Source organism: Microtus ochrogaster, unplaced genomic scaffold (genome assembly GCF_000317375.1).
Source record: "Microtus ochrogaster isolate Prairie Vole_2 unplaced genomic scaffold, MicOch1.0 UNK109, whole genome shotgun sequence".
NCBI classification, from domain to species: Eukaryota; Metazoa; Chordata; class Mammalia; order Rodentia; family Cricetidae; genus Microtus; species Microtus ochrogaster.
Genome location: NW_004949207.1, coordinates 439,390 through 451,126, shown reverse-complemented (window position 1 = coordinate 451,126; position 11,737 = coordinate 439,390). Strand labels below are relative to the sequence as shown.

General features: G+C 49.4%; 1 protein-coding gene across 2 annotated transcripts in view; it reads left to right on the top strand.

The window, feature by feature from the left end:
• Agfg2 (ArfGAP with FG repeats 2) overlaps positions 1-11,737 on the top strand; it is a 39,403-nt gene that overhangs the window by 11,905 nt on the left and 15,761 nt on the right. For both annotated transcript variants that reach the window (XM_013355281.2, XM_026778171.1), the window contains exons 2-3: positions 7,538-7,631; positions 8,165-8,280. In XM_013355281.2, coding sequence (XP_013210735.1) covers positions 7,538-7,631; positions 8,165-8,280 — 210 coding nt within the window. The remainder of the gene's footprint in view (positions 1-7,537; positions 7,632-8,164; positions 8,281-11,737) is intronic.

Below are 11,737 nucleotides of genomic sequence, written 5' to 3'. Positions count from 1 at the left end.
GGGGTGTGGCTCCATGCTGTAGGGGCATGTGGGGGTGTGGCTCCATGCTGTAGGGAAGTGTGGAGTGTGGCTCCATGCTGGTGGTGTTCCTCAGGGATTCTCCTCCTCTTTGAGTTTTGTTAGTTTGTTTTGAGACACAGTCTCTGTGTGGCTCTGACTAGCCGGGAGCTCACAGAGATCCCCTGCCTCTGTCTCCCTGGTACTGAGAGTAAAGGCCCCAGCCCTGTTGTGCCCTAACACTCATTCTCCCTCTGGTCTGGAGCTCACCAGCCATGCGTAGCCCTTTTTTCCCCCTGAGACAGAGTTTCCCTATGTAGCCCCGGCTAGCCTGGAACTCGCTCTGTAGACCAGGCTGGTCTTGAACTCAGACCTGCCCCTCCCTGCCCCTTCCTCTTGAGTACTGGGATTAAAGGCATGTGCTAATGTGCCTGCTAGCCTAGCTTTTGGTTCTGGACATCAAACTCAGGTCTTCGAGCTTGTGAGATAATCTCTTTCCATCCCAAAGTCCCTGATTTATTCATCTTAATGTTATAGATCAATGAAAAACCTCTAAAGAAGTAATTTTTTAAAAAAAGGTGCAAATAAGCCAGGCATGGTGGCATAAGTCTGCAATCCTAGCCCTGAGAAAGGATGAGTTGAAAACTCAAGGCTAGCCTGGGCTACATAGACCTGATCTAGTCTGAGGTACATAGACCCCTGTCTCAAAAAGCAAAAGAAGAGCCAGTGAAATCGCTCCTGAGGTACAGGAGCCTGCCACCAACCTTGGTGACCTGAGTTCAGTCCCTAGACTCCACATGGAAGGGGAGCACTGACTCCCTGAAGTCTTCCTCTGGCCTTCACAGGTGCTCTGTGGCACACGTGCCCCAGTACACATAAACACACACATAAATAAGGAAGCCCGTGAGACGGGCCAGTGCGTAAAGGTGCTCACTGTCTAATAAATAAATAAATAAACAAACAAATGTAATTATTTTAAAAAGCAGAACAAGAGGAAAAAAAGCAGCTGGGGAGGTGGCACACACCTGCAATCCCAGCCCTTGGGAGGAGGGAAAAGGAAACAGAGGTGAAGATAGAAACCGGAGGGAAATGCATCAAGGCTTGAGAGTGGAGAGGAAGCCAGTGGGGCGGCAGGCGCGTTCCTGGCTCTGCACAATACAGTGTTGTTTATAGAAGCTGGGCAGGGAGGAGTGAAGTGGGTTGACGCAGAATTTAGATGGAGGAGATTTTTTTACATTAGTGAAATTGACCTTGAAGCAGGGTGACAGGGACCTTCCTCAGGACTGTTGAGTCCCTTAGCGGACACTTCTTGGCCTGTGTCAAAGAAGATGGCTCCGTGGGCAAAGGCCCCGGCTTGAGCCTGATGACCTGAATTCAATACCCAGGACCTGACTTCCCCATGCATGCTGTGGCGCACGCACAAGTTACAGAAATCACTGAAAAAGGCTTATTTATTTGTTTTTTTTGGTTTTTTAATTAGAAAAGAGATAAATAGGTTTAACCACTCCTTGATCACAAGTAGCAGACTGGCGCTTCTAGCAGTAAAGAAACCCAGACCCAGGGTGTTGAGTCTGAACACAAACATTCAGAGGAAAGGAATTCCCAAGTTTGAATCTGGCACCGAGGAGTGGCGACACTAGATGCTGGGTGGGACTGGGTTTTTCCACTGTTGACCTGGCAGAACCTTCTGATCTCAGCCTCAGCAGGTTTGGGGCCCTCGTGGATTGAGATCGAAGCAGAAATATAGGCCGGCATGAGGGCGATGAGGTGTGGGAAGGTGGGGAGACTTGGGTCTTTAATAAAATCAAAGGGGAGGAGAGGGAGGCAGGGAGAGGCCCGCGAAGACTCGGGTGTCTGGGCATGCAAGAAGTTGCCTTGGCAGAGGACTCTCGGGTATTCCGAGTGCTATTAGGAGCCTGGCTCTAAAAAGAAAGTAGAGGCTGGGGACGTGGCTCTGTGGGTGGGATGTTTGCCCAGCGTAGCGGAAGGTACTGGTTGGTCTCCAGTAGCTCATCCGTCGGGCATGGTGGTGCACAGGTCTCATCCCATCATTGGGAGGTGGAAGCAGAAGAATCAAGAGTCCAGTGTCATCCTCAGCTAATAGAGGAAGTTCAAGGTCTAGCCTGGGCTGCATGCTCCAGAAAGAAGTAGGGAGGGAGAAGAAAGTAGAGGTTGACACTGGCTTAAGGTGGGAGCCATCCTGGTCCCTTTGCTCTCTGTTGCTTTCCTCTGGGGCTGCAGAGATGCCACGTGGGTAAGATCTCCGAGTTCAGACCCCCAGCACCCTTGTTTAAAGCTAGGCATGGACATGTAATAGCAGGGACGTGGGAGGTGGAGGCAGGGGGATGGCTGCTTTCTCTGACCTACCATGTGCACACATGCATGCACACACCACAGACACATTAATTAATTAATTAATTAATTGAAAATTATTGCCCTATTCAAGCTGGGCAAGTAAATTTAATCTCTGAGTTTGTCTGGCATGAGTTTGCCATCACGGAAGGGCAGTACCCCCTTCTAATTTGGGGGTGTGGGTGTGGGGGGGAGAACCTGAATTTTGTTGGAGACGCTGGATATGAGCCAGAGGGTTGGGTCTGTTTCATTCCAGGCCAGTGAGTCACATCTGGCCCATCACATGACCCTGGCACACACATGACCCTGGACCAGACCCAACCAAATGCTAAACACCTAGGCCTCTCTCTCAGCTGCTGGCAGGAGAGGGCCCTGTTTCTACATCTGTGTTCTCAGCCAGCAGTGACCTCCGTATGATTCAGAGAGGCAGAGTCTGACTCAGGCCCTGCAAGGAGAAGGCCTCTTCCCAAGCTGCAGCCTCCTTGTGGAGAGTTCTCCCTGCCCCCCAGGCTGCCTGTGGTTATTCATAATCCAGTCCCCAGGCATCAAGGTCAGAGCTGCGCTCTCACACAGCACAGCACACAGCACACTGTCCTACAGAAACATCCTGTCCTGTGCCTCCCCTCCCTCCGGAGACAGCCCTCCCGTCCAAGCTCAGGCAGAAGGTCTGCGGTTCTTTGTCAGCCACTTTTGATTGATGCCTGCCTCAGGTCTGCCTCCTCCTCCCCTTCCCCCTAACAAGGAAGCGCCTCTGTGTTTACAACTCCTAACAGTTCCTGGTTGTCCTTTCAGGAAATGTCAGTGACCTTCTTATGATAGGCTTCAAATCTGTTTTTCTAATGTAAACATAATAAATTTCACCGTTCCCATGACCTGGCCGGTTCTCTTCCTTCCCCACTGCTAACATCCTGAATCGCATTCTCTCTAATCCATCAGTGTCTGGGTGGCATCTATGGCAATGAAAAGTACACTTGTACAGGCTTCTCGAGTCCCCACCCTCGGTGGGGTTTTCTGTTGGTTTGGTTTTTGGTTGTGAGAAGTGGAACCCAGGCTTGCTTTATGCACTAGGCCACTGGGCTGCATCACTCTACCTGTGTGTGTGTGCATGTGTCTGTGTGTGTGTGCGCGTGTGTTGTGTGCGTGTGTGCATGTGAACACATGCACAGTTTATTTGTGTATGTGTAAGTACATCTGTACATGTACATTCTTGTGTGGAGGCCCCCCATCAACTTCCAGTGTTGTCCTCCGGTGTTGTTCACCTTGTTTTTTTGAAATAGGGCCTCAATGGGACCTAAGGCTTGCCGTTCTCCCAGGATGGCTGTCTAGCAAGCCATGGGGATCCTCCTGTCCCTGCCTCCCCAGTCCCGTAGTTGCAAGCATGTATCACAATACAAGCATGTATTACAATATTATATGTATTTGTAATACAATACAAGCATGTATTACAAATGGTCCTGGGAATCAAGCTCCGAATCTCAGGCTCACGCAGCGAGCACTATATGGGCTAAGCTGTCTCCCCAATGTCTTCTCTCAGACTTTTACTTCAAGGCGGGATCTCACCAAGTTACCTACGCTGGCCTTGAACTAATTGTGTAGCCAAGGCTGTCCTAGAATTTACAGTTCTCCTGCTTTGGCCTCCCAGGTAACCGAGGCTATAGGCCCGTGCCATACCAGTGAATTCCTTGGTCGTTGGATACACTTGGTGGCCACAGACTATGTCCTTTAATTTTTGTATCTCCCCCCACAGCCTCCATTATAATGCCTTGTACTTTGGCCAAGTAAAGACTTGGTGGTGGCCTGGTGTGGTGATGCAGGCCTGGGTGGTTGGACCAAAGGTTCTGGGCCAACCTCGACTCCATGTGGCTTGGTTTGTAGAGATTCAGGAAGGCTTGGCTTCTGTCCCCAGCACCACATAAAATACACCCTGGTGGCACATGCACACCTCTTTTCTTTAATTTTTTATTTTTATGTACATTGTTGTGAAGGTGTCGGTTCCCTGTAACTGGAGTTACAGACAGTTATGAGCCGCCACGTGGGTGCTGGAAACTGAGCTTTGGTCCTCTGGAAGAGCAGCCGGTGCTCTTAACTGCTGAGCCATCTCTTCGGCCCCGCTTGCCCACCTTTAAGCCTAGCGCTTGGGAGGTGGAGGAAGGATGGCCAGAAGTTCAAGGTCATTCTCCGACTACATCTCGAATTGGAGACCAACCTGGGCTACAAGAGAACCCACCTAAAAAGACAAACGAAAGGGACTTAGTTGTGGGGGGATGGCAAAGTGGACTCTGGCTAGCATGCAGAAGGCCCTAGGGGTCTGAACAGGGAGAATCCTGAGGTTAAGGAGAGCAAACAGTAGGAAGGGTTTATTAAAGCAGGCTGGAGTGGCTGGGATAGAGCTCAGTCGGTAGAGTGTTCATGGACCATGCATGAAGCAAGCTGGGGTTCGACCCCAGCATGCATAGAAAGGGATGTGGTCTCTTCCACTTGTAATCCCAGCACTAGGGAAGTGGAGGCCCTGGGATTAGGAGCTCAAGGTCATCCTTAACCATGTGGCGAATTCGAGGCCAACCTGGACTATTTGAGACCCTGTCTCAAAAATAATGAAGGGGGAAAGCAGACCGACTCAAAACCAAATCAAGCCATGAATGAGCAGATGCTCAGTGGGCGCTGACTGCCTGGGAAACATGATCCTGTCTAAGAGCTATTGTTTGCTCCAGGATCCAGCTCTGCTGTCTGGTCCCCTCTCATCTTTCCTTGGACGTCACCCTCTTGGATACTGCCTGTTGTTTCATAAGGGCATCTGGAGAGCCCTGACTCAAAGGCCCAGCAGCAGAATGACTGGAAATGACCTCGTCTGCAGTGTCCGGCCTTGTAAGGAGCAGTTCATCACCCAGGAGCAGCCGCCCCTCACTGCTCGCTCCTTGGCTTGGCGTCTCCCCCTCTCCACACTCCACCGTCACCTGTGATGGCACGTTCACGGCCGTTCTTCCAAACTTGACAGGGATACCTTTGTGCTGGGCACGCACGTGCAGATGCCCGATCCTCACTTAAATCCTTTGTGTTTTATTATTTGACAGGTGTGGGCGTCCTGCCTGTATGTGTATGTCTGTGTACCTTGTGGGTACAGTGAAGTCATTAGACCCCCCTGGAACCTGGGTTACAAATGGCTGTGACCCACCGTGTGGTTGCTGAGAATCCAGAGCAGGTCCTCCGCAAGAGTGGCGGCCAGTGCTCTGAACTACTGAGCCACCTCTCCAGCCCCTTATCTTTATTCATTTACTTTTTTTGAGATAGGGTCCACAGTCCTGGCTGACCTTGAACTTGCTGTATAGCCAAGGATGGTCTCCTCCACCTCCCCAGAGCTGCAATCGCAGTTCTCAGCCACCACACCCGGGTTCTGCAGGGCTTCATGAAGCATTCTCCCACCTGAGTTATGGTCCCAGAAGCTACTCAATGTGTCAAAGCCAAAGAGGCCTCAGTAGCAGAGATGCTCTTAACGTGTGTCTGCGGTCTCTTGTTTCCTGGTCTAATTTATTTGTTTTGGCTTGGCTGGCTTTAAGATGAGGGCAATAAATCTACCCCAGAGTAAAATTTAAAGTAGAAAACAAGGAGGGGGCTGGAGAGATGGCTCAGAGGTTAAAAGCATTGCCTCCTCTTCCAAAGGTCCTGAGTTCAATTCCCAGCAACCACATGGTGGCTCACAACCATCTATAAAGAGGTCTGGTGCCCTCTTCTGGCCTGCAGGCATATAGACAGACAGAATATTGTATACATAATAAATAAATATTTTTAACAAAAAAACAAGGAGGACCTGAGAGGCTGAGGAGATGGTTCAATGGATAAAGGCACTTGCCACCAAGCCTAATGACCAGAGTTGGATCTGTATGGTGGGAGGAGAGAACTGAGCCCTGGAAGTTGTCCTCTGACCTCCACGTGTGCACCATGTAATATGCAATAAGTAAATAAATTTAATTTGAGAAAGGGAAGCATGAAGCCCCTACCAGGTCAAGCCCCCTGATTTCCCCTTAGGACCTCTCTGCACCAGAAGACCAAGTGACTAGGAGGAAGAAATCTTTCTTTTCTATTGTAATCCCACAGGGTGTGTGTGGGTAGACCTGGCTCTCCAGGGAGTTAACAGCAAGCCCAGAAGCGTGGCTGTGAGCCCATGTCATTCTATTTCGTGGTCAAACTTGACTCTTTCCTGCTTGATTAAAAGATCTTGGAGGAAGAAAGCCTGGGCTGTTTCTTTATCCAGATATGGCTTCCCGAAAGGGGGCAGGGCAGGGCAGGGCGGCTGTCCTCTTCCACCCACAACCCCATCCTTCTGCTGAGGGAGAAAGGCAGCTGGCTTCCAGATTCCGGCTGCTCGATGTTCGCCTGTCTCGGGTTGTCGTCGTCAGCTCTAGTCAAGGACTCCGTTTCTGCCTTATCTTGTGCTTGGCGGAGTTCACGGGACCTCAGGATATGCCGCCTTAGATGAAGAAGACCAGCAGGAAGTGGGATGTGGCTGAGTATCTCAGCTCCCAGAAGTCACCCCTCGGCCTACGGGCTGAGCACCAGACAGGATCTGACCAGGCTAGAAGAGACGTCCAGATGACAGGCTCTTCTGCCCCTTCTCCAGAGTCGCTGACAGGGTCACAATGTGTCTGTCTCTCTCTTCTTGGTATCTCATTCAAAGTGTACAGAATGTTCTCATTTACGTTTTTTCCCTGATATTAGGAATTAGCTTTTGGTAGAGATTTTTAAACTTTTCATTATATTTATTTATTTATTTAGTGTATGGGACACAAGTGCCCCAGTGCGCATGGAGGTCAGACCCAAATTTGCAGGAATCATTTCTCCCCTTCTATTGTGTGAGTCTCTGGTTCTCCGGTTATCAAGCACTGCAACAAGCTTCTATACCCACTAAACCATCTTGCTGGTCTTTGGCAGAACTTTAATGTTGTGTAATATTTCCCCCACCCCCATATTAGGGATAGACCCTAGGGCCTTATGTATGCTAAGCCAACCAATTTTCAAATGATAAACCACACTTCTAGCCCCCTCACTGGGGGATTCTAGGCAGGGGCTCTACCACTGAGCCCACCCCGGCCCTGGCATGGGTTGAGACTGTCTTATGTGCTGTTGTTTTGTTTCTCCTTCCTTACTCAATGCGTACATTGCCCTGGCTCACCTCTCTATCTCTGCCCTACAGGAGAGGCCTGAACCCCCCACATCGAGTCAAGTCCATCTCCATGACAACCTTCACTGAGCCTGAAGTCTTGTTCCTCCAGTCTCATGGGAACGAGGTGAGCAGCCGCCACTGAGGGAGGAGGTAGCAGACTGTGGCTCTGCCACTTGCTAGCAAAACTTTGCCTCAGGATGGTTGGAAAACCCAGTAGTTTCCTTTGAATTTCTTTTACTTTTATCTATTTAGAACATGTGTCTGTCTATCTGTCTGTCCGTCCATCTGTGGTAGGGGGAAGACAAGGTTCTCTTCCTTTACCATCTGGGTCCCAGGGATCCAGTTCAGGCCATCAACTTACCTTACCAGCCCCCAACAGTTTCTTCTGGGATGGATTTCTCTTCATAGTTTTAGTATATGCTATCACTTGCTTTACATATGTTGTATTTTATGTATGGCCTGACCTACTTACTATTCATGTATAAACTGTGTGGCAGGAGCGCGGTCTGATTTGTAAGTGCCTGCAGAGCCCCCCATAGTTGATCTTGGAAGACTTGGCCTGAGGTCACTAACCAGAGGTCCACCAATGGTGCCGTTCACACTGGTGCTGTTCACACACTAATGCATTCGTACACTCCACCATTTCCGTCCTTCCAGGTTTGCCGCAAGATCTGGCTGGGTCTCTTTGATGCTCGGACATCGCTGATACCCGATTCCAGGGATCCTCAGAAGGTGAAGGAGTTCCTCCAGGAAAAATACGAGAAGAAAAGATGGTAAGGAGCAAGGGGGAGACCCAGGTCTGAGACACCTTGTTCTGCAGCCCCGTTTCCAAAGTATTGCTGGCATTTTTAAGATCAGGTTTCAGCCGGGTCTGCTCCTCACACTGACTCCCAGATTCAGTTGGTGTTAAATTCCGACTTCAAATAACAAATTGACACTGAGCATATTGGTTCATGCCTGTAACCCCAGTTCTTGGGAGAGTGAGGCAGGAGGACCAGAAATTTCTTTAAAAAAAAAAATATTTATTGATTTATTCCGTTTATGACATTCTGCCTCCATGTATGCTCGCATGCCAGAAGAGAGCACCAGATCTCATTACAGATGGTTGTGAGCCACCATGTGGTTGCTGGGAATTGAACTCAGGACCTCTGGAAAGAGCAGCCAGTGCTCTTAACCACTGAGCCATATCTCCAGCCCCAGAAATTTCAAGTCATAGCTGGGCAGTGGTGGCATATGCTTTTAGTCTCAGCACTCAATAGGCAGAGACAGGTGGCTCTCTCTGAGTTCAAGGCCAGCCTAGTTTACAGAGCTAGTTCTAGGACAGCCAGAACTACACAAATAAGCCCCGTCTCAAAAAACCAAACAAACAAATGAAAATGAAATTCAAGGTCATTGGCTACTTTGTGAGCTCTGAGCAAGCCTGGGGTACATGAGATCCTGTGTCAAAATAATAAAATGACAAATTGACGTGAAAAAAAAAAGAAACTTGTTATGTATGTCACTAACCCTGCAGTTCTGTTTGAAACATGTAGCCCAGACTAACCCTGAACTCCCTACATCCCAAGGATGACCCTGAATTTTAGATCCTCCTGCTGCTGCCTGCTGAGTGCTGGGATTACGAGTGTGCACCACCACAGTTGGCTTATGTGATATTGAGAATCGAACCCGGGACCTCATGCCTGTTTGGTGGGTGTGTTACCCGCTGAGCCAAATCCGTAGCCCTAACCCTGCGGTTTTGACGTCCTTCTTGTTGAAAATGATCGGATCGAGCAGGTAGATCTGTCCACATGCACTAGTTTCTACAGCTCAGTAGATCTTGTCTACACACGTGTGCATGCGTGTGCTAGAGCGCTTGTGTAGAGGTCAGATAACAACTTTGTAGAGCAGGTTCTCCTACCAGGTGGATCTCAGGGATCGAACTCAGGTCATCAGTCAGGCTTGGCAGCAAGCACCTTAGCCACTGAGCCAAGTCCAGCCCTCCATCTGTTTTTACAGCAGCATCTTTGAGTAAACCGGTCACCGGCTGCCCAGTGAGCCCCTGGGACCACTGGTCTCCACCCTAGAGCTGGGGTTATAGATATGCTTGCCACCACGCCTAACCTTAGGTGGATGTTGGGGGGTGTGAACGCAAGTCCTCCTGGTTATACAGCAAGCATTTTACCCACTGAGCCTGAGACCACTTCCTTGGGGTGTCCTGACATTAAGATGCTTCCAGAATAAGGGGTGTATGCAGGGAGTAGGAAGGAGCTAGAGGTCAGGACAGGCTGAGCTCCTTGCTGCACAAGGTACAGACATTCTCTGTGGGATCGAGAGAGAGAGAGAAGTCAGGAATTCTGGTGTGCAGATGTTGATCCTAGCTGTACCAGAGGGAGTTCAGGGCTAGCCCAGGCAACATAGTGAGACCCTGTCTCAAAAGAAAAAGTGCAGAAAAGGCTTCCTTGTAACCTGTGGGAGGCCCTGGCTTCACTCTCTAGTGCTGAGAGAGGCAGAGATAGGGAGAGCCCCAGAACATAAAGGAAGGGGACTCAAGAAAGGGGGGGGGGGGCTGGAGAGACATATAGACCCAATGGTTAAGAGCACTGACTGCTCTTCCAGAGGTCCTGAGTTCAGCTCCCAGCAGCCACATGGTGTCTCCCAATCATCTGTAGTGGGATCTGATGCCCTCTTCTGGTGTAAAGGTATACATGCAGATTAGAACACTCATATATACATAAAATAAATAAATCTTTAAAAAGAGAAGCTGGAAAATAAGAAAACTGCTCCATCCGTACTGCTGTGTGTATGATTAACTAAAACCAAGACGGTTTGAGATGTCAAAAGAGGGAGAGAGACATCCTGTTTTGTTTTTTTAAACATGTATAATGTTCTGCCTGCATACCAGAAGAGGGCACCAGATTTCATTATAGATGGTTGTAAGCCACTATGTAGTTGCTGGGACCTGAACTCGGGACCTTTTTTTTTTTTTTTTTTTTTTTTGGGTTTGTAAACCAGGCTGGCCCTGAATGCAGAGTTCCTCCTGCCTCTGCCTGGTACTGGGATTAATGGCACCCACCACCACCTGGTGAAATTTATTATTTTTTTTTATAAATAACTTATGCTAAATTTAAAAATTCTTTTGAAGAACGACTGGGCAGTGGTAGTGACACTCCTTTAATCCCAGCACTCGGGAGTCAAAGGCAGGCGGATCTCTATGAGTTCGAGGCCAGCCTGGTCTACGAACTAGTTCCAGGACAGGCTCTAAAGCTACAGAGAAAACCTGTCTTGAAAAAAAAAAAATTCTTTAAAGAGTCCGGGTGTGGCACATAACTTTAATTCAAGGCCAGCCTGGTCTACGGAGTGAGTTATGGGATAGTTATATTAAAGACTTGTCTTGAAAAAAACAAAACCAAAAAATGTTTTAAAAAGTAGAAAATAGCCACAACCCAGAGAAAACTGGACATTCCTGAGGGGAAATATTTATCAAATTCTGGGCATGGTAGTATATGCCTGGAATCCCAGCTCTCTGGGATTGAGGCAGGAGGATCGATTGAGAGTCATTTATGGGTACATTGTGACACCACATCTCAAAAAGCCAAAACACTGATGGCAAGATAGCTTAGCAGGGCAAGGCACCTAGTAACCTACCTGAGTTCCTTGGGACCCACATGGTGGACGGAGAGAACAGATTCCTGCAAGTTGTCCTCTGACCGTCAGTGGCACACATGCCTGGACACTCGGACTTGCACATGTGACACATGCATGCATGCACACGCACATACTAATAAAAAATCCTTTAAGATGCATTAAGATACCCGGGGACAGCTGGGTATGGTAGCTCATGACCAAACAATCTGGGGTTGTGGCTCAGTGGTAGAACATTTATCTTAGAATCCCCCAGTGAGGGGCTGGGGTGTGGCTCAGTGGTAGAGCCCCTGCCTAGAGTTCCCCAGTGAGGGGCTGGGATGTGACTCAGTGGTAGAGCACCTGCCTAGAATCCCCCAGTGAGGGGCTGAGGTGTGGCTCAGTGGTAGAGCCCCTGCCTAGAACCCCCAGTGAGGGGCTGGGGTGTGACTCAGTGGTAGAGCACCTGCCTAGAATCCCCCAGTGAGGGGTTGGGGGTGTGACTCAGTGGTAGAGCACCTGCCTAGAATCCCCCAGTGAGGGGCTGGGGTGTGGCTCAGTGGTAGAGCCCCTGCCTAGAACCCCCCAGTGAGGGGGCTGGGATGTGACTCAGTGGTAGAGCCCCTACCT